This window comes from Micromys minutus (assembly GCF_963924665.1).
Source record: "Micromys minutus genome assembly, chromosome: 1".
Taxonomy (NCBI): domain Eukaryota; kingdom Metazoa; phylum Chordata; class Mammalia; order Rodentia; family Muridae; genus Micromys; species Micromys minutus.
In genome coordinates, this window is record NC_137969.1 from 180,450,416 (window position 1) to 180,474,598 (window position 24,183).

Consider the following 24,183-nt stretch of genomic DNA (forward strand, 5'->3'; position numbering starts at 1 on the left):
GAAGAGAGCAAGAGCTAAGGGGGATAGCTTGTGTAATAGGTTATGTAACAGCTCCCAGATCATTCGATAGAATAGATATAAGAAATGTGTTGGCAGCCAGACTAGACTCTGAGAATATAAATGATGAAGCAGGAGGGGGAACATGTCCCAGCCACATGTTCCTCTCCCAACCTAGTACTTTATTTTTCTCATTTTCAGTCCATACTAGTCCTACCAAGAGCAAGGGAGCAGGCATTCTATGAATGCCAGGTAGAAAGTAACAAGTCAGTAAAGCAGCCTCAGAATCCGATGCATAACACATTGTCTGAATTTTCACGGTCTACAGAAACAGGAGGCAGAAATGGATGCAGACCCTGTTAAAGGTCTCGGTGTTCATAAGCTCTTGTACCGTCATATCATAGTCTTCTCTGTTGTGTTTGTTTTTACACACTAGCAAGCAGCATGCTGTGAGCCAAGAATTCAGGCTTCAAACCAAACATTAGTGGTTTAGAGTGTGTAAAAAGAATTCAAACTGCTTTTCTTTTCAAACACACACACACACACACACACACACACACACAATTTCAGATCAGAAATTGATCTTTCCGTATTATTCATTACGCAGCTCTGCCAGATGTCTGGTAATTCAGCTAAGGCGGACACATGTCTTATTTTCTCAGAATTGGAACATCACAACATTTCCCCAGGCCTCTCTTCGGAAGGAAAGGGAAGGGGGAGGACTTGCTGTGTATCCAGGAAGACTGGGTAGGACTGTAAGGTAACAGCTCTGTATGGAGGTCACTAATGACCGCAGGTATTCAGTTTGGCTGGATATTGACCAGACTATATATTTAATAGATGTGAGCTTAACTGAATTTATTTTAACCAAAAAAATGTATTTTAAGGTTCTTTTCAACTCAAATCTTATGAAATAAAGGGATAAACTAATCACTTATTTTATATTTTAGCTGTACTATGCGTAAAATCTTAGGATGACAGACTAATCGTGGTAGTGTGGCCCACCACCAAGAGGACTGCAGGTAAGATGAAGAGCTTCAGCAAAAATATGGTTATCGAAAGGAACAGCCAAAAGAAATAAAACAAACAACAACAACAACAACAAAAATCTGCCTTAAGTGTCACTGGAGAACCTGGATGTTTGGTCAAGAAACCCTTCAATTTTTAAATAACAAAAATGGTGCTTAAAACCTATTCTTTATGTATTCTATGCTCAGAAAATGCAGCATAAAAGGCCCGGGTCATTTAAATGTCAAAAGCACATGAAGAGCTAAAATGTTACAATCAACAAATCTGATTCAATTAAAATGAATAAATATTTTTTGAATTATTTGTTCATTCATTCCTTCACCCACACATTTAATACTTACTAGTCATTTATTAGGATTTGATTAGGTTTGTGTTAAACTTATATATCTTCAGCTTCCTTAGTTTAGTTGTGAGCAGTTTGGTTAATATTAAAATATTATATTTAAGGTTAATGTATTCTTAAAGAAGACACCCTTATCTTTTATTAAAATTTATCTCATGAAGGGTTAGGAGAGAGTTCAGTCGGTAAAACATTTGACTTGCAATCAAGATAATTTGGCCTGAATTTGAAGCCAAGAATCCATGTAAAAAACAAAACAAGCCAGGCCAGGCCAGGGAAGGAAGCAGGGGCACAAATTTCCCAACATAATCTACTAAACAAGCTGCACCTCAGTGAGAGACCCTGTCTCAAAATACACACTGGGCATTGCCTGCAAAGTGACAGCTAAGGTTCACCTCCAGTCACTATTAGCATATACACCCACATGGACCGATGCAAACATGCAACACAAACATATGCACACACAAGCAAAAAAATCTCAGAAATAAATGCCATTCTGATACCTGGCTACAAGCCCTGGTCTAGGATACTGTAGCCTGTGATTCGCAGTACCCAGATCTCCGTCTTCTCTGCTGGAAGCTAACATTCAGCCCTGGATCCATATCACATCACACATTCTGGGAGTTAGAAATCTTTGCAAACTGCCTACCCAAGTAGCTAAAAAATTTTTTCATTCTCAGAATACTGAATATTTGTGAATGACGGATGTGTTTTTGGCAAAGAAAGGAAGACTTCACTGAAGCACACTATATTCAGCATTGAGCTACACTTAACATATGAAAGAAAAATTTCCATGCATTACATTTCAAAAGATTGGGAAGAAAAAGAAGAAAGAAAAAAAAAAAAAGGAAGAAAACTCTTGTTATCTTGATTGCAACATGTAGCTTTGGCATTATCTAAATACCAACCATAGTTCTTTAAAGCCCAATAAATATGACTTTCAAACCAATATAAGCTGTTTCTATTTTAAATTCTAGAGATTTAACAGTAAGCTGGGACTCAGAAAAAGTATCCCTAAGGTACTGTGTCACACTTACCTTAAACTTCTATTGTTATAAACATTAGTTATATACAAATAATTTGGGGCAGACAAGATAGCTAAAAATAATTCCTCATCTATTAAGCAACTGATATGTCATACCTTATAATATTATATTTATATTAGTATTTATTTAAAATTAGTATTTATTCTTACAATAAAGTTTGTTATGGTGCTAATAAACTAAAAGTTCTTCTGTTCTTGTGGGTCCAAACTGAGTTTTGACCATTAGTCCTGAAGACAAATCCTCAGTGAAAATGAAAGGCTCCCAAGTCCAGACCAGAAGAAAGATGCTGAATTCTTATAAAAAAAATAAATTTGTAAGAAAAAAAATCAAACAGGAATTCTCATTATTAAAATGGAAGCACACTGACTAACTGCAAGCTACAAGAAATTTAACACATAGGTTTTCTACTAACAATTATATGTTTTAGAATTACATTCTTTTGCTATAAGGATAGAAGTCACTGAATCATAATATAGGAATGATAAACGTACATAGATGTATCCACAGTAAGTACATATGCAGCCAGGTTCCATTTAACCAGATTTCCCATCAGTAATAAGCAACACGAGTGACAAAAGGCTCATAGAACTGTTAGAACTGGACAATTCCTATCATCTAGTATTCTCTTTTGGAAGCAGCATGACTGAGATCATCCTACTGTTGTTACTGAAGAAGCACCACGTCCAGGCTGGTGCTGAGAGAGCAAAAGCCTAGGTGTGTAGCATGTACTCTATCTAGGTTTGTGGAAGTATGCTCTGTTATTCCAAGGAAACTACAATCACCGAAGAACACATTCCTGAGTAGGTGTCCTTTCTATGACAGGAGACTTTATATACAGGTGGAAGGCTATTTTGATTGCTGTCAAACTAAACTGGGTAAGCTACAACAAATACCGAGAAGCTTTGTAGACAAGTGTGGCTACAAAACTTTTAAGAAAATGTAGTATGTTCAAATTCCAAGTTAGATAAAAAACAGGCTCCTGAATTTCAATAACTTGCTGATAAATTAGAGTTAGTCAGGTTTTAGGTATAAAACCTGCATTATCAAAAATCAAGAGACTCGTGTACACACATCCATGGGGTTATTCCCTTTCTGACTCAGAGTTACTGTCAATGTACATAAAGAGGTGCACAGCCTTGTCTCCTAAACTGCTGAGGAAGGGGTTGGGGGGGGTAGTTTAGGTGGTAATGCTTGCCTTGTAAGTACAAAGAGCCATAGTTGATCCTCCAAAATACATGTGAAAAAGCAATGAGCCAGCATGTAGGATTCTGACTCCAGCACTGGGGAAGAGAGAACAGGAGGATCCCTGGGCTTTGCTTCTCGGCTGGTCTAGTCATCAGGGCCAGGATCCGTGAGAGACACAGTACCAAATGTAAGAAGAGAAAGAATGCACCCAGGGTCAACCTCTGTCCTCCGATACATAACAAGTACACACACACACACACACACACACACACACACACACACATACACACACACACACACAAGTGCACACAGACAAGACAAATACTCCAAATGATTCATGTGTTCACAGGTGTCAGAGACCAAATGAGTAGACACTGTTTACAGATGCCAAGAAAAGAGATGACCATTTATGACTTGCCATTTCACGGATAAGAGCAAATGCCAGCCACAAACCCCTTAGGAGAACCCCCTTCAGTTTTGTTGAAAATGCTGCCACACTGGCCTATACTCTGAGAACACCTACAGATGGATTTGGGACCTTTGTTCTGGCTCTTGGTTCTGCCGAGTGATGGGGTTCCTTTCACATTTGCATGGGTGGGGTCTCTTGTCCCTGCTCAGATGCTATGTCTGCTTTGCTATCTAGGGATACTGTTCAGTGGCTAAGCTTTCGAGCAGAAATACCTGCTTTTTGTTTGTTTCTTTGTTCCTAGCATCCATGGCTAGTCTTATATTTTACGTGATGATGTTTGTGACTCTGACTCTCTCCTGTGAGTCTTCGAGTATCATCTGTAACTGGGTAAGCATAATAAATATTGTGAGCTTCTCTAACTTTTTACTTCCGCTTAGCAAAAATTGTTCCCTTTCTTCCTAAGCCTTCAAAACTTAAAATTAATATACTGAGATAACATGAGTTTTGTTACGGTTTTAAGTTACAACTTGTCCAACTGGACAGCTGCTGTATTTCAAAAATAAACAGTTGAATACATCAATGATTATTAATTTACAAACAAAATACTAATCACTGGAAATCATTTTATTTAGTCTAACCTTTCTGTATTATATGTGCTGTAAATGTTGTCAGATATAATCATTAAAATAACTCAATTTCTTTCAATTTAAAAACCATGCCCCATTTAAAACCAATTATTATATACTTTAATATCATGTGAAATATTGCCTATCATTTTGCCTTTTTAAACACCACCATTTGTCCATACTAACTAGCATGCTGAGTTTCAAATCCAACATGCCATGCTCCCTAATAGGTTTTGTTAGGGCTTGAACTGAGACTGTACTGTCACACACACTTCCAAAATGGACAGAAGAGATTGATACTGGGCTATTTATAAGTTAAAGAATCTAATGGCTTGAAGAGCTACTGTAGAAGTGGTATCTACACTCCATTGTCTCAATCACTCAGCATGACTGTTATGTTACTATTCATCAAACATTCATGTTTTCAAATTAGCCTTCATCTAGACAATGAGTTTATAAAATTAATTTTTGAATAGGCAGAGTTTAATATACAGTCTTTCTATTTGTGAACACAATTTTTTCATGTACTATACTTCTGACCTCGTATCAAGCATTTACTTCAACACCTCATTAGTTCTATTATTTTGTATTTCTTTCCTATTCCTTTAGTTTGTAATCAAATATACATGTCATGGAATGTTGACAGGAACTACTCCCAACAAAAAGGTGCTTATGTTAAAGGGGTTTGGGTTTTCCTTTTGTTGTTGTTCATTTGTTTTTGTGTGTATGGGTATTTTTTCAGCATGTATATCTGAACATCACTTGTGTGCCACTTGTGCACAGAGGTCAGAAGAGTGTTTCAGGTCCCCTGAAACTCTAGTTACAGGTGGTGATTAGCCATCTTGTGGTTCTGGGGATCAAACTCATGCCCTCTGCAGGGGTAGCCCGAGCTCTTAGCAACTGAGCCATCCTTCCAGCCTGCCAGTATGTTCTCATGTTACCATGAGATGCATAGTATCAAAAGGGTGTGGGCTTCCCTTACTTTCTTCTTCTATTGTTAGTTTAATAACAGGTTTGGCTATGGCAAGGTACTAAATTTTGTTGACTGGTTTTATATATCTCATGAGGTGATCATGAGATTTTTTTTCTGCCCAAGATAGAAAAGGAGCAGCTTTCACTGGGAGACCTTTCCTTTACCTGTCCTTACGTTCCTGGAATTGTCTCTTTCTAAAAAAAAACCTAAATGGGAGATGCTGTGTAAAAACTGGTCAAGTCCACCACTAGTTAAAGACATTCATATAAAAATAGTACTGCTGTACCATTTTTTTTATCACTCAACTTGGCAAACTTTGTAAAGGCTGATGCTCTCCAGCATTGGCAAGGATGTGAGGGAAGCTAATCTCTCATACATGGCTGCTTAAACACTAAGATGCTTTCTACTCTTTGTTGGTTCAGTGCCCAGGGAAGTTGACTGGACATTGGATAATCAATTGAAAGATGTCTCTATGTCACCAAAACAGCTCAGTATGTTTTCTAGTCATCTAAAATTGAATTCTCATAGGATCATTGATCTTTACAGGTCAACGATGTGGAAAATTTCCCATTTAGTATGGGATCAGAGATAGTGACCCATGAAGCACTGATTCATTATATTTAAGCACCAGATGTTTGGGGCATTTCTTCTTACAGTATAAGTTCAGTTGGATACTCAGATATTTTTTCTTACATTTTATATCCATCAGTCTTTTAGAAAACCAAACAAAAGGGCAATGCTTATGAAATGCAAATTAAAAGGCCCCAGGAAGCTGATTAAAGCAATTTTTTTTATTTATGCATTAGTAAACAGTTGAGAAAATTCCAAGTCAAATGGCAGACAGACCTTGACTTCCTTCATGTCAATATGATCATTATATCAGATCGATAACTTGGACTCATAGAGGTGGTAAAACACGATTGTAGTATTCATGGACTTACTTAAAGGATATCCACGAATTTTATCTTTACCTGTAATCTAGTCAGACCTCAACACCTGCATTGCAAAAATATTACAAACTCCCTCCTTGGTCCACACTTAATCTAAGCTAACTTAATTTTATATGCTTATGCGATTTTGGCTGAGATTTAAGACTAAATAAGAGCAGAAAGATGACAGTAAGGGTTATATCTTTCCTACTGATTTTACTTCTTACCTTTGGCTTTCTTCTCCCTTGGACATAACTATACTTACTTCCTTTCTCTCTTTAAATTGCTTCTCTTAGAAACTGATTCCCCTTTCATCTGTTTTTCCTTAATACCGCATGATGTGAATTCCTTCTGACATTTTGCTTTAGAATATATCTTAAAATGACTGACACCCTTGCTATCTTATATTTGCTTACTAAACTTCTTTTCCTGCCTGATTGTTAAGAATGGGGCCAATTAAATATAACTTACTAAATGTGGATGATCTCTATGCTAAATAGCAGTTCCAATGAATTATTTGAAATTGATACCATTAACAGAAAAATTCATTATCCTCTAAGTATTTCTACATAAAAATGTTGAAGAAAAAAGAATATTAAGTAAGATCTAATATTTTGATAACATAAATATATATACCTGTGATCATTTTTACCATAAAATGTATTCTTTTACTTGGATAAAAAATGTACACATTCATATTCAGGTGTTCTTAAATTAGCTATTTCACACTTTGCGTTTTGAATGCAGAAGCATATCTTAGGAAATTTCAATTGGCATTATTCATTGAAAAATCAAATTAAATGAGCATATTCCCAATTTCATTTTGTTCAGAACTGAAATATATAAATGGGTTGTGTGTGTGTGTGTGTGTGTGTGTGTGTGTGTGTGTGTGTGTGTGTGTGTGTGTAAACACTGGACTTTTTTTCCCTTTTCTTTCTCTTTAAAATAGACTGTCATCATGTAGCCCTGGATGTTGTGGAACTTGCTATGTGGCCTAAACCCAGAATTCAGAGAGATCTGCCTGCTGATGCCTCCCTATGGCTGGGGATAAAAAACAAGTGCCACTGGACCTTAACCAACATCATTCTTGATTGATATCTTACAATAAATAATGAAAAATTCCAGTGGCCCAAATTCCTATATATTTTTCAAATTTACAAGGACACTGAGGAATTATTTTAGACACAAACTAAGATATATTTTTAAAAAATTATGCTACTTATCATAACAGATTTGCAATAGCATCATTGTCTTCAAACACTCATTCATTCATTCATCCAAAAGTAGTCCAGAGGAGTGTTACATTCTAGGCACTGTAGGGTCTTAAATAAAAGAAAACAGGATCCTCTTCTTTTCAGAGCTTTTAATAAGACTACATGGTATGGGGACAGATGTAAATTAAAATGTTACAATGTAAAACATAATGGGAATATTCTAAACTGGTGATAAAGACCTATGGAGATGGAAAGAGCAGAAAGTCTACATAAAACAATAATCAGTGTCACGGGGGGAGTGATGGCTGTGTTGGGTATTGAGCACATTTAGTAAGACATGTCAGGAGTTATGCCTAATGGAAATAAAAGTTACAGCTGAATCCAAAAAGAAAGCAAGCATTTAGAAAAAGAAAATATCCCTTGTGTGTGTGTGTGTGTGTGTGTGTGTGTGTGTTGGGGAGTTTAGTGTGTATCCATCTACTGACCAATAATGACACATCATTATCAACAAAGACACCCTTTAAAATAGAACTGCAAAAATCTGATAAATACTGGTTGGACCAGGTATGTGTTTAGGGGTAAATTAAATTACCAGGAACTTGTTTCCTCAAGCTACTGTGAATCTACAAACTACGCTGCCAAGGAGTTCAGCTCAGTCCCAGTCTTCAGAAAATTAAAGCTGAGAACCTTCCCATGGTTTTCTTCTACATGCTAATGAAGGCCCACTCCTCCAAGGCAGAAGTACTGAAAATTAAAATGGCTTCAGAGCACACCCTGCTCTGCACGAACTGCTTTCATTCCCTCTGACTTGGACCAATGGGAATGTTTTGGGGGAAACCCCACAGGGCATCAAGCATGTGCACTGAGCCCAGAGAAATGTTTGTCCAGTCTAGTGTACATATTGGCCACTGCTCCCCAACCTCAAGAAGCCATAATGTGTAGGGGAAACCTCTTTGCATTCCCTGCTGCCCGCCCTATCTTTTAAATAGATCTGTCACCTGCATTAAATATTTCTTTAGTCAACTGTAGTAACAATTTGTCACAAATTTAGGTGTTTGTCATCAGAATGAAGACTGCATTTTCTAAACATTTCCTCTCAAAATTATACTTCATCTGTCATAGATGCTATGTGACCCATCATTTACCTGAATAAAACACCTGCTACAAAGCAGGTGCATAAATAAATGCCTTTGCAATGAGTTCTGTACTTTAGACCTTTTGGAGAGCATGAAATATTATGCTTATGAGAACATATTTTGAGACCTCTGGTTCAGCCACTAAAGACAATTCTGCGGCTTCTCATTGAGGTCCCCAGGAAGAAAGTACTCCTGGCTTCACAACACTGCTACCTCTACTTCACACTGCTCAGGCCAAAAAACTATGCTGAGAAGAACAAGGATGGGCCTTTAATAAAAGAATACAGAATGTTCACCACGGAAGGGAACATGTATTACTGCACCCTCTTTCCCCACAGGTTCAAGCATCACTGTGGACAAGAAGTGGCAAAGCCTGTAGAAGCTGCACATGTTGGGTGACTACAAGAAGCAGTATCTTCTGGACTCAACAGTAGTTCTGCACACACTCACAGTAGTTGCAGCAGCATGCACAAGACCTGTGGAAGCCCATGCAAGACCAAATCCCAGCAGAGGAGGGGCTCGGTCATGAAATTTCACCCCACCCAAGCAACAATAGGCAACTGTTAGCTTCTAAGGAATAAAACAGTATATTCTCTCGAAGATGGTGTGACCCCTGAGGAAACCTATACATCCAAAACCAGCACAAATAGAACTTCATGGAGGGAAAGAAGACAAATATTGGATGGGAAATGGAGGAAGGTGAATCTGGGAAGAGCTGTGGTAGGGAGTTAATATGATCAAAGCCCATTGTCCAACCAACACTCACAAAGAACAAATTAAAAGGAAAAACTTAAAACAAGGAAAGGTGATGGCTCAGCAAGTGGTTGTCATTTTCAGAGCACATCCTTTGTCCTAGTCTCATGCTATTGTGGTGAACAGAGAACCCTGGGTACTAGCTCTCCTTGGCCTCTGACCTACCTAAGACTTACAGCTGCCCTGTCCCTCTTCGGCAGCAGAGGGAGGTGAACATGGCGTGTCTTATTTCGCAGCCATGTCCCCTGTAGCAGGAATGATAACTGCCATTAGTCGTCTTTCAAAAAGCTTTGTGAAAAATCAGATGAATGAGTATTTCATTACAGGCTGTTGGAGTTTCAATTTTGTCACCTTTTAAAACATTCAACCTTGTAATTAACTCAGAGTATAAGTGCAACTGGCCATGTTCTTTCAGTTGCAGGAACTGACAGATTCTTTTAAATTCTGATTACATTTTGTGTGTGTGTGTGTGTGTGTGTGTGTGTGTGTGTGTGTGTGTGCGCGCGCGCGCCCGCTCGTACACGTGTGCACATGTGTGTGTAAATAAGCATGCATGTAAAGGCCATGGGTATCATGGTGCTCATGTAGAGTTCAGAGGACAACTAATCTCTTCTAAGCTGTGAGCCCTAACATTATAATTTAGGTTGTCAGACTTGGTGGAACGTAGTATGTCTACCCACTTGACATATCTCCTGTGCTCAGTCTCAGCTTCTTTTAATACATTTTCATTCCTATATTGTTGAGGGCCAAGGCTGTGCCCTTACAAGATGGCGCTGGTTTCAGGTGCCATGAATCAGCTAAAGTGTGGTAAATAACCACTGGGCACATGTGCAAAGAGTGGTGCGAGCCAAGTCACCGCCCATCCCGGGGCGTCACGATCAGACCACTAGTGGGCAGCCAATCACACAGCGACACGTCACCCTTGCAAGTATAAATTAGGGTGCCTTTTCCTGCCCAGTGTCTTCCTCTTCAAGATGCAATAAAGGTTTTGCTGCAGAAGGATCCTGGTGTTCCACGTGCGTTCTTGCTGGCGAGATGGTAGCGCGGGACACTATATCTTTCCTATTGTTCTGTTTTGTTTTGTTTTTTTACTTTGCTTATACTTCCATAATGGACACAATTACAAATTTCTTTAAAGCAAACAAGATGGTATTTTTAATAAATATTATTCAACTTCATTACCAAGTTTGATGGTAAACTTTGCCAACTTGCTGCATCTGGGAAGAAGAAACCTCAATTGAGAAACTGTCTCCATCTGAGTGGCCTGTGGACATGTCTGTGGCATTATTTCCTTGGTTGTTAATTGCAGGAGAGCTCACCCTTCAGAGGGTGCAAGTGTTCTAGGCAGGTGGGCCTAGGCTGTGTAAGAAATGTTAGCCGAACAAACCAAGGGAAACAAGCCACAAAAAGAAGTTTTCTTCCCACGGTCTTGCTTCAGTTGCTACCCCGGGTTTGTGCCCTGACCTCTTGCCCTGGCTTTGCAAGAGGGTCGACTGTGCCCTGTAAGCAAATAAAGCTTCTCCTTCCTGAAGACATAAGTAATGATGAAATTATGTATATTCCTAAAGATTTCTCAAGTTACCTATTCTCAAGCACTGTGACTCATGAAAGGTATTAACATATCATTTTAATATCCTCGTCATTTAGCAACGAGTTAGCTTAAATTAAGAACTTAAAATGCAAATTTAACAGATGAAAATCACATTTCTAATTTGAGAACAAAGTATCAATTACTCAGATCTGAATTAAGCACATAGTTGAAATAAATTAAGAAATTTCTCAAAGGCAAAACTACTCACTTAACTGTATTTGAAATTTACTGACTTCATCAAAAGTTACACCAGAAGACAAAAAATTGTATTTATATTGTTTATATCTCATCCACTTAAATGAGCAATTTAAACCAATACAGCTTATATCTCATAGATCTATTTTATATATTGTTCTAATAAAGTTGAAATCACAGATAACATTATTTTATAGGCACCATAACTTATTATTAAATAATATGAATACATTTTCACTTTATTCGTTGTGCTTTTAATATAACATTCTATTATATTTCATTTCTTAAACCCAGTCTTCATAGCTTTTAGTAATTAATGTAGTAGAGAAACTGAAGAGAATTTTAGATTATATAATTCAAATGGATTAAATTTTAAATAACAGAATCATTTTTGCATAATTTATGCTATAATGAATCTGTTTGTGAAAGTGTATGCATGGTATATGTATGCATGTATGCATCTCTCTCTCTCTCTCTCTCTGTGTGTGTGTGTGTGTGTGTGTGTGTGTGTGTGTGTGTGTGTGTGTGTGTGTGATGCTATGTTCACAGGAACGGTCAAGAGCCCCAGAGAGCTCTGTTTATGAGTGATATTAACACCAAACAGAGAGCTTAGCAAGGCCTGTTTCTAAAAATACACCATGCCTCTGTTGTCATCATCAACCAGAGGCTTGCATGCTCTGTGACAGAAAGCATCAAGGCTGTCTCTTTGGCTTACTACAAGCGTTATACATTGCTACCCAAAGCCGTCCTCTTACCGCCAAGGTGGCAGAGATAAAAGAATGCTGCAGCCACAGACGGTCTCATTTCAGCAGCACTGTTGCCCCTTAAGCAGAGTTATCATGTTTTTTGACAGCAGGAAGGGATATGTGGTTTCACTTGAATGTTATTCTTCTTTATTTAAACTACTAGAAATAACCCAAAAATGACAGAATGCTCTTTCTATAAATAATCATTCCAGTGTAGAGTTATATTAGGAGGTAACTCAGATGGTATGATAAAGCCTAACGAGCTAATCTTAGCCCTGCAATGCCATAAGAGAGAAATAGCGAGGCTAAGAATAACTGACCCAAAGGACTCAGCCTGTGAAGGAGAGGCACAGACATGCGGGTATCTGTAGGTTCCATGCATCTAATGAACTCCTAAAAGCCTCTTTCTCCAGGAAGGCAATAAACTATGCTGGATATTAACATGATAATCAATAATGCTTTCAAATTTTATTGATTCAGAAAAGTCACTCAAGATTTTCATAGTGAGTAAGATTACTTAAATTTATTAGAAAGAAACAGTTATCTTTCTTACAATTTGATTAGTAGTTGATTTCTAAAATTTAAGATTAAACCATCTATATAACACAATAAAATTTAATATAACAAAATCTAACTCAAGAAAAGTAAATTAAATAATCATGATTGTGTGAAAATGTCATTCAATTTCATTAAAGAAGTCTAAATTAGAAACATATATATATATATATATATATACACATATATAGATAGATAGAAAGATAGTATAGATAGATTATGATATATTGATAGATACATCTATCCATACATAGGATAAGATAAAGATATTAAATGAGATATGTAATTTGATAGCCAAATTTTTATTTTAGCTCAACAATTTCTTAGCACGAATTAAAATCAAGACTTGAACAGACCAAATATTTCCTGGTAAATATAAAGATGAGCATAATTTAGATGTTTTAGTGAAAGAAAATTAACCCAATAGTGTTCATATTTCCAAAATGACCTTCCTCGCACATGAGTAGCAATTTGTCACTGTGCAGAAGGACTAACTTTCTCTCAGACTTGCATTAGGAAATGCTGAGCAACAGATGCAGTGCAAATTCGCCAGGATGCTGGTTCTGCCCTCAGTATCTGCTCCAGGGTAAAGAGCACCAGCAGAGAACACTGAAGGTTTCCTTCCTTTCCTCTGCAGTGACGGATTGTGTTAACTCCTTTCATTTTCACCTATAGGGCCCTAAGAGTGGACAACACGAAGCTTCCAGCAAGGCTTCTAATACTTTAGTTCTTTGTACCTTACATTCTGCATGATTACGAAGTCTGTCTAACATGTTTGCTTATAAACAGGACTGAGGCTCTGCTTTTACTATCAAGCTGATAGAAATAAAACCACATTCTAATAGTTTTTTTTTTCTTTTTTCATTTTTGGAAAAAGTGGCAAAAGTAGAAACCTAACTCTGCCATTTTCTCCACAAGAGACCATGGGTGCCTTCCCACTAAACAGATTTCCTCAGATATATATAAACCATGAAGAGAGGGAGAAGTCTGCACATTTCATTAAAATGTGAAGGTAAAGGACAAAACAACCCCTGGTACAAGGATGCTCAGAATCGTAGCTTCATAGGCATGACCCTCGAGCGTGATGAAAGACAGACCACTGAGCCCTGGGTTGCAGCAACACCAGAAATTCAGGGTGGGCTGTGAGCACATGAGCACTAAGCTGAGCACAGGAACAAGAAAGAACAAGTTGGGAAAAATAGATGCTTGAGGGCTATCAAGATATCTCAGCAGTTAGAGTTCTTTGCTATGTGCAAGTATAATTCCCAAATCCCTAGCTTTCACAGTAATGGAGGAAACAGAATTCTAAGTGTTGTCTTCTTACCTCCATACTTGTGTCATGGCATGTGTGCAAGCACACACACACACACACACACACACACACAGATACACACACACATAGAAACACACACAGAGACACACACACAAAGAGATACACATACACAGATACATACACACAGAGACACACAGACACACACACATATCAGTTGGAATTCTACAGTAGTCAGATGCCAGTTTTATGAAAACAAACACCTAAACTGCAAACCATTGGATTTAGTAGTTCACTTCATGTACGAAGAGTCTCCCTAAAAGCTTTCTGAGAAAATAAGTAATTTAGGAAAGTAAGAATTCACAGAAAATTTAAAAATAATCAATGTTTTCTTCTTTTAAAACTTTGTATAAATTGGTTTTTCTGTTTTAACTTTATTAATTTGAATTTTAATTTCAAGTTTCAAATTTTTAATCCACTTCCTGCTATTGTACCTGAACCATGTTTGTAAATACAATGATATACACTCAACAATTTCTACCTAAAGGAAACTTAGCAAAACATCCTCATGGTGGTAACTGGGGCAATCAGGAACAAAAACGACAAAATTAGAAGTTACTCAAAGAAATGATAGGGCAAGAGGAAACACATGAAATAAAGTTGTGGCTGTTTCCAAACTTATCAGTGTGCAAAGCAGTCAATTGTATGCAAATGACTGGGTAAATTCTGATGGTTAGCAACTTTCTTCCTTAAATTAAGTGGGTTTTTTTGTATTTCGTTACTGAATATTTTAAAAATATGCATATAAGACCCCCAATTTACCTTACAAGGAAAACTTCAAACTATAATAATGAATGAAAAATATATTCTTACAAAAACATGAGAACTGTCTAGGTTTTACTCATTATCTCTAGGAGCTTAAATTATGGGGGGGGGGAGTGGGGAAACAGACAGTAGTTTAGTGTTTAAATTAAATTAGTTTGATGCTAGTGTCTTAGGAGATAAACTCATGTAAGAACATGGGTGTTTTTTGTCCTTCCCCATCTTTACTGCAAACCTCCTCCACTTAGAAAGCCAGCACTGTTGGCAGCAATGACTCCATGGGCCCCATGTAACCAGTGTCACTCTGGGATCCATACAGGACAAAGCAAAAGCACAGCATGGCCACACCCAATGCCACATATGCCAACTTAGCTGTAACTTTTATCCTTTGTTTGAGACTGGATCACACTCTAGCTCTGGAACTCACTATATAGGCCAGGTTGGCCTTAAACACATGGCAATGCTCCTGCCTCAGTTTTCCAAGGAGCATACCTCTAGGTATGAGCTGAATTTTTCTCAAAAGATTTTTAAGGACAGGTTCATAGAATTTTATCTCAATTAAATTCTCCTCAATGTATCACAATTCAGACAAAAATCTAGTTATTCTTTAACAAAAATGTTCACTATTCTCAAAATGCGGTAATTATGACAATCTGTTGTCAAAGTTACTATGTGTATTAAAGATTATTTTTCATACACTAGATCAACTCTTAATCTTTTTGTGTTTCTCTCTCTTTCCCCTGGGACTCCCCCATTAAATTATATCTCATACATTTTTGCCTAAATATCTCTGAAATTTTCTGCTACCCATCAGAAGCAGTGTTTGAGGCATACACCATTCAAACTCATATATGTGAACTTATGACTCAGATAATGCTGTTGGCTTTCTCACTTAAGAAGAAGTGGTTTGCAATAAAAAACAGAGGCTGTTTTCTCTCAACAGTTGTGAGCTTCTGTCTTCCATTACTAGGCTCTTTCTAACAATGGGTGGTACCAGTCAGACAGCCTAACTGATGCCAGTCATAAGTCTAGCTGGTGTTTAAACAGACATTATGTCAAGAAAATAAAACTGCACTACAATTCAATGAGATAAGCAAGAGGCCTAGTTCATTGTTCATGTTACTAAAGTGTTAATATTTATAAAGCTAAAACTAAATTTTCAAAGAAGAAAAATTTTATCACCATGGCAAAAACTGGTAGAATCCAACTAATTCCTATTTGTTAAGGCATTGATTCATCCATTCATTCATTGATATTAATTTGGACACAGTGGGGGAGGATTGCCTAATCCCTAGGATTCTTGTGCCTTTTCCTCCCAAGTGAAAGCTTGATCAGGTTCAAGTCTGCTTCCTTCAGGGCTTATGCTTAGTCTGCAGTCTATTCACCAGCTGGATGAAAAACATGACGATGACACCACACGGCCAGTACATTATAATTATACATCCAGAGGATAACTGGAGAATCAGGATTCTTTGTTAAAGTCAGACATACAGAGGGTTCACAGGTAATGCCCAAAGGTCAGGGAGGAAGAGGTGGGGTGGGGGAGACACAGAAGCAGAAACCTGTAGTGCCAGTGCTCTTACAGCGATATAGGAGGTAGAGACAGAACAGTCTATCTACACTCAAGGGAGAGCTAGTCAGGTGGAAACAATGGCAAATAACAAAGAACCCCTGTCCCAAACAACATGAAAGATGACAATACATAGCCAAGATTGTCCTCTGACCTCCAAAGGAGGTTGTATTCACACATGAATATGAACACACACACACACACACACACAGAGAGAAAGAGAGAGAGAGAGAGAGAGAGAGAGAGAGAGAGAGAGAGAGAGAGAGAGAGAGAAAGAGAGAGAGAGAGAGAGAGAGAGAGAGAGAGAAAGAGGTGGGGGTGGCTGAGACTCAGAGAAGAAGAGACTGACATAAACAGAGAAAGAGAGCCTTGAGAATCAGACTCTCTGTGTCTCTACAATCTGCACTACAACAAGGCCAGGAATTGGGACCAGTGCCATGAAATCCTGACCTTTGGGTCACGGAGAAGCAAACATGAGGGCATCACCCAGAACACAACTGGGAAGTAGCACTGTGCACTGGACTTGAATGCAGCGGACATTGCCGCCCCTGTTGCAACCTAGTCACCAGATGTTTAACTCAGGGTAAACCCCCAGTGCTCTGCCATTTAACAGTTTTCTTTTCCCGAAAGTGGAAAGCCAAACAACTAATATACATGCTACTAGCAATCAAAATTTTGGCACAAAACCTCTGTACATGGAAATATTAGGGAAACCGTTCTAAGACAATAGTTTCTTGATATCAGTTTCCTTCTGCAGGAGATGGGGATATGATGGCTCAGAGAGCAGATGCCAGAGCCCATGTGTGGTCCTGCCAAAGACTGCAATCCCAGTGCTGGAAGAGATGAGAGGGACATCGGGGCTTGCTGACCAACAGCCTAGTTCTGGGGTTGGTGAGGCGTAGATTGGTAGAGCAGGACTCACCAACCTCTTCTGGCCTTCATGTCCTCACAGACACATACACTGTGCACTCATGTGCATGCACAAAACACACATATGCTACACTCACACCCACTCACAAATACCCACTCAACAAATAAAACCTAAATAAATATAAATGCACAAAAGAAAAAAAATTGTGATTGTATTTCACCAAATACATCTTCTTTCCTAATTTTCTATGTATCTATGAATTATTGAGGGCATGGATAGATTAAAAATAAAGTTCATATAAATAAGGCTATATTGTTGGTGTTGTTTCTACCTAAAACAATAACCTTAAATGTAACTGAACCCAGCAGATTTAAAACTGCATTTGAAAAAAACCATAAACACAATAAATGCTTCTTTAGTATATGATACTATTTCTGAGAAGTCTCCCTGGGGTTATATAAATATCAAAAATAATTAGTGTTTAGAAACTTAAAAAAAAAAGAAAAACCCAAACCCAAACCAGCATGCCATGTTTCTATTTAAACATCAGTGAGTCTGTCCCTGTTAACAGGATGGAAGGACGGTAACACTCACATCTCTGTCCCAGCATTCACAGATCTGCACACTGCTTAGTCCAATTAGTACTGTAACATGTCCTATGGGGATGAGACTTGCTTTCTTTTTTCACAAGCACGATCTATGTTCATTCAAATCAACTAAACCCACCACTACCAACAACACCTCTGTTGATTTTACTAAGTGTCCTCCTTCTGCATAGGATTTCGACTTCATCTTCTCATGCACTGGATTCCACTCTTAGCACATCTCTGCCATGTTTGAGGAATTTACATTGCTGGCCAGTTCTTGGCCCGTTTTAAGAACACCCTGACTGACAGTGACACTGAAGTTGCTTCTCTCACAGCTCCAAAGATTTTTCTGCTAGGCATCCCCAGCTGCCCTGGAACCCACTGGGTAGACCTGACTGGGCTCAAGCTCCCTCAGGTCTGCCTACCTCTCTCTCTGCCTCCTAAATGCTGGGAATAAAGGTGTGTGTGTGTGTGTGTGTGTGTGTGTGTGTGTGTGTGTGTGTGCGTGTGTGTGACTACACCCAGTTTCTTCTCCATCTTGTGGAGCTTCTTCCTCCCATGTGCCCTTACAGCTTAGAGTTGCTCCTGTGAAAGCTTGAAGAAGTTTTTAGGGTTTAGTAGCCCATTGTGGGGATAACTGTCTGGAGCATTTACATCGTATTTTTCCAGGAGATAAGAAACTCAACCTGCAGTAATTTTCTTTTTTTTTTCAAAGAATTTATCTTTCTTTAATTTTTATCATATACATCTTCATTATATCTATCATCTATCTATCCATCTATGTGCATTGTATATATCTTCATTATATATAATATTATTCGATATTTCATTATATATATGGATGTATGTATCTTCACTTTGTGTTTATTTTCATCTTCATTGACAGTTTTGAAACATTAACTTGTTGATGTTTGCTCCTCAACTGTGTTAAGTTGTCTCTATTTACATTAAGCCAATTTCCTTTCCAAACCTTCCCCCACTTTTCAGTTTCTTGCTAATTCTAATGATGAATTTGGTTGTATAAAGATCATAATTTTGTCATTCTCAGGTGATCCCATTAACAAAAATCTCCCTTTCCAGCTCATCCTATGGTTTTACCATGTTCATCTTTGCAATAATGTTCTGTGGAATTTATGTGCTTCCTACAGTGTGCTATTCTTCTGAGAAGCAATTTTAGATAATATCATTTGTCCAGAAAACTTGAATGTTTTCTTTTTGGTAAAACCCTAAGACTAGATGGGTGAGGAGAGCCTATTCTAAAGATAGAGCATTGGTTGTAAGGCTCTATTTCTCTAGAGGGGCCACCTTGAGCCCTTTCTCCCATATTACCAGCCTTGTCTTCCTTAATTGTTTCTCTTGTACTTCCTTCTAATGGGAGAAAAGGGACAACCCAATGCAGGGACTCTCACCCAGTCTGGGGACTAATGGAGTTCTTTGGAACCTGTCAGTAGGCCAGTAACATTCTAAGACTTTTTCGTGGCTGTTGCTATGGAACATAATGGCACAGCTAATTTTCTTTGCACTTACTGTTGAATACCTTGTCAATTGGGCTGTGTTTGCTTGTTAGCTTATATCTTTATGAGCCCCACTTCATTAGCCATCAGTAGTGAGGAAGTATGTCTGCAGTACATCTTTCCATCTTCATCTCCAAATCCAAAGTTGTCATTTAGAATATATTTTAAAGTCATATTCTAGAACTCTTTAGCAGCAGAGGAATTTATAGGATGCACTTGGTGAATAAATATACTGCACATTACAGCCCCTGTGTGGTCCTCAGCCATCGAACACACTCATATGCCCCTGTTACCAACATACTTACTTATGAATAGTTTTATATTTCGTCTCATTGAATGTTGCAACTGATAATAGATTTTAAGTTGAAGAGAACATGAATTAGGAAAAAAAACAGTTACATAGCAATTACAGGTCAGACAAGAAGTGATTCTTATACAATAAAAGTTTTCACAGTCTACTGCACAATTAGATTCTACCTGGCACGTGGATACGATTGGCTACTGAATCCAGAATGGTCCGTTTCTCTCAGTAGAACACACAGAGGGACAATAAATATAGGAAGGTAAAGACTTATCTTAATAAAATAAAATAAAAGCCTTAAATGCTTTTATCTTTAAAGTAAGAATACATAATGAATATGATTTTTTCTTTATTTTAATTATATCTGAGAGTCAACAGAAATCTGTGCCTTCTTCTGCCTACTCCTCCTGACAGACTTCAGTCAATATTTGCACAGGGTTCACACAAGTACCTGGCAAAATTTATCACTTTTAATGGATTTCAAAATTCAACATCGTAGAACACTGTAAATTAAGGCAATAGCAGACCATGTTATTCTGGGAGGCCATCTTTATCCTATCTGATGTTTAGCCTGGTCATCATCATTAGGAAAACATGCAACTACATATAATGGTTACAATCCAATATAAAGAACTCTGCACAAAAATAATATACTTTAACATATAAGACCTGATATAATATCAACAGCAAATGCTATCTTGACACATTGCTAACCACAATTGCATGATAAAACTAACTATTGGAAATAACTAATCTCATCATATATCTAGTGAAGTTTCCGTTTGAGCACATACTACTTATCAGCTTTTTTGTCTTTGGTTACTATATCATGACATGTTTCACAGAACACACACATGTGAACCTACCCTGATAGTCATGGTTCAGATAAGAAAATGACTTTGTTCCTATGAAAACAAGATACTCAGGGAAATTAAGTAAACTTAGCAAATTTATGAGAAAATTAACAAAACAGGTCTATAGACCAAAAAACTATTTTCTCATGAACAATCCAACTCAACTGGAATGTTCAGCAAGATTGGAGAGCCAGTTCTGCTCCTTGGAAAAATCTGCCCATACATACTTTACATATGTGCCTACACGTGTGACTCTCAGGGACGCTGAGAGACCTTCAGGGCGCATCATCAATGACTACTTGAAGATGAGCAAATCAACCCCACAACGAGCTGGCAGCAGGCTCGTCAACATGTGAATCTGCGGACATTTCTCCCTCCCAGCACTATCACATCAGTAGTCATTCAACACTCCTTATTCTGTACTCAAAACAGGTCAGAAAAATGAAAGCAAGATCTGTAACTCGGTCAAGACAAGCACATTTCTAATTTAGTAATGAGTCCAGAGGGAAATAATAATAATGCGGTGAAAGTCCACCAGAACCAACTAACTACACTCTCCCCATCTCCACCATTGTGGGTCTAAGTTTCCTAAGAGGAAATTTGCTGAGGAGATTTGCAAATCTGCTCACTATGATGATTTACAATTAAAAGAGAAACCTCATGATAGGATCCAAACAACATATATCGGAACATGTACTTGGTGTCTCTGTGTTCCAGAAGCAGAGCCTCAGGGAAAAAATGCACAAAAAAGGATAGGGCGAAAGAAATCTAAGGTCGTATTTATGAAACAAAATCAAATATCATGGGGGTATCATAGAAAGGATTTGATTAAGGTTCTAACTTTAAAAAGCAAGTACAATTTAGACCTTCCCTGTTTGCAGCAGACAGACTGGGATGTATGACAGGCTGGACTGACATTGACTACAAAACTGCTCTTCATTTGATAGCACAGTATGCTACCTGTACATGTATGCTACATGTATGCTACATGTATGTAGCTGCAGGTGAATTGTTGAAAGCCAAGGAATCACAGGCTTTCCGATTTGAAACTCTTGTTCTGTTGCATGCTAGTCTTTCAATGCCAGGTAAATGACAGTCTCTACTGGGATTTACGTCAAGTTGGATGGCTAGCAAAATCATGGGGGAAAGTCAAGCTTCCTCACACACTTTTGGCTAGCTGATGTCAACTAACACTTACTTTTGAGACATGGTTTTTTATTCTCTAAAAGCTATAACAATTGTACACAGAGACAAAGAACAAAACATTCTCAAGGTACTGAAGAGATAAATAAAATAGTTACTTCTAGTGCTCATTAATATTTTAAAGATGCAGTGCTGTGTCCAGTTCCAGCCCAGACACGCCTGCTAGCTTCTTCTCCCTGAGCCCTTGTTCGCTTTCAGCCACAATAACAAAACTATGGATGTTCTAGTATGTTCCCTTTTGCTAAGGAGACATCACTCGTGAATATAATTACTGTGGCATTGGTGTAGAATACCAAATTTTACAAAACTGACATTTCATTATGATTCCATAAAAAGATGGGATAAACAGAGGATCTGAAAACCATCACATGGAGCAGAGTTTTAAAGAGAACTGGCTTTAAACGGGATCCACAGATGGGAATACGTACAGGCACCGAAGCCGACTTCATGCCAACCTGTGGAATATTCCTCTCCTGCTTAAGTCTCCTAAGTAAAAGCTGTTTTATGTGATGTGCTTATTGAGGATGCAGGCAGTGCTCTATAACTGAGAGGAAGCCCACAGGGCAACTCGGAAGCTCCAAAGAAGAACTTGAAACCAGTTTAGGCTACAGCAGTCAGAAGATGGCAGAGACAGAGTAATAAAAGTTTTATGAACTGGTTATAGAAAACAAATAACAAACAGCAGTAATTAAAGAAAATCACACTGCCTGGGGAGTACAGACTTTTAATAGACACAAACTGGTAAAGTGGGCAATCCCCGCCACCCATCAGCAGATCTCCTAGAGCTCAACCTTGTTCGGAAAAGCTATAAACTAGAATGTGTTTCTTTCAAAATTTGACAAAGCACTGCACCTGCTTATAATAATTTCTTTCTTTGTGTGTGTGTGTGTGTGTGTGTGAGTGTGTGTGTGTGTATGTGTATGTGTGTGAGTGTGTGTGTGTGTGTGTGTGTGTGTGTACGTGCACCTGCCTGGTACTGCTAGACTTCCCTAGTGTTTGAGGGGAAATTAAAATAAGCATCTGGTAATAATTCTGTCTCATCTAAAACAAATTCACTCTGAACTTCAGAGAAAAAGCCACATTTGGGAAAAGAATAGAACTACCTGAGAACCCCTCAGACACATCCTTCAGAAGGTAGGTCTATAAATAGTTACACTTGTGTATGCCCACTGTAAACATACAGTCATCTGGCTGGCTGAAGCTGTGATTTAAACTGACGCCCCAAGCTGAACTTCAAGTCCCACTAGCATGTGTTAACAATCAAAATACACTTCTCCTTTCTCTAGTTGCACAGTAAGGCAAACACCTTCCTTTACTTGGATTAGTGTCCCCTGCCATCAGAAGCAATACTTTGCAATTTCATTCAGAAGCAGCCTTCCCTAAACACACTCAGAAAAACGCAGGCAGAGGGTAATAGAAGGATCTAAGTTAAACACTTCCATGGCACCAAGGGGAAAACGAAAAACCAACAACATCAAGCCGGAAAAAGCAATCCCTTCAGCAAGCTGCTTTCTCTCCTTTCCCTACTGGCCTCCCCTCCAGTCTTCTCGAATAGAAAACAAACATCCCAGCTCTAGAAGAGACCATACCTGAGCTGATCATACTGTGCATTCTTTGCTGAGCCAAGAGCTGCTCCCGTCCGGCCACTCCATCTGAGGAAACACGGAAGTCAGTCTCATAAATTGTCTGCAGCATGCCCCTGTCCCCTTACTTCAGCTCCCTGAAAAATTCATCTCCGCTCAGTGTTCTCTGGTCCCAAGAGCTACCCTGACCGGTCCTCCCCCCTCTCGGAGGAGAAACGGAGCATCAACTTCCACTATAATTTCCTTTCTGCTGAGATGGGCATACCCTTTAAAACGACCTGGGCACCCCCACCCACTCCGATTACCAACCTGTGTGCAATGCAGAAGGAGCAGAGCGGATGCTATCGCTGGCTGGAGTTCTAGGTTATCCTGGAAACTAAGAGCAGGTGGGCAAAAGGAATGTGCTTCGAGGTTCTTTCTTTTTAAGAATAAGTAGAAAAATCTTAACTCTCCCCAGGGGGGATAAAAAAGAAAGGAAAGGATTAAACCTGGCGTCTAATACCCTGGACTGCTAGGGTATCTAGGAGAGATCCTCAGCCTGCAAGTGGCTCCAGAGGGTGTCCTCCTATCTGTCTGTGCGGCTCTCTTCCCTTTCTCAGTCTCTCTCAGCTCAAGTTGGCTAAAGCTAGTGATAATCCATTTGCATATGAATCAACAACAGCATGGCCCACAGGCACAGAAATAGAACAATGGTCGGCCTGAGCCAAAAATAGGTCAAGCATGGCCCAGTGATTGCAGCCTGCATTAATGCATTTAAAAATACCCCACCAAAGCCAGCTGTCCAGCCTCTATCTTTCAAACCATAATTCTCCGTTGCAGGGCCTTAAAAGCAATTAACTCTTTCCTCCCCCGACTTGCTTGATGTACTGGGCTTTCACGCTGGC

At 38.6% G+C, this 24,183-nt stretch overlaps 1 protein-coding gene across 1 annotated transcript in view; it reads right to left on the bottom strand.

Annotated features, from left to right (window-relative positions):
- The window catches only part of HDAC9 (histone deacetylase 9), a gene marked incomplete at its 3' end in the record, with an annotated part of 448,608 nt that extends 424,885 nt beyond the window's left edge, over positions 1-23,723 (bottom strand). The window contains exons 1-2 of the mRNA XM_080912023.1: positions 23,609-23,723; positions 23,306-23,368 (exon numbers count right to left, since the gene is read on the bottom strand). Coding sequence (XP_080768149.1) covers positions 23,306-23,327 — 22 coding nt within the window. The 5' untranslated portion in view covers positions 23,328-23,368; positions 23,609-23,723. The remainder of the gene's footprint in view (positions 1-23,305; positions 23,369-23,608) is intronic.
- Between the last annotated feature and the right edge of the window lie 460 nt (positions 23,724-24,183).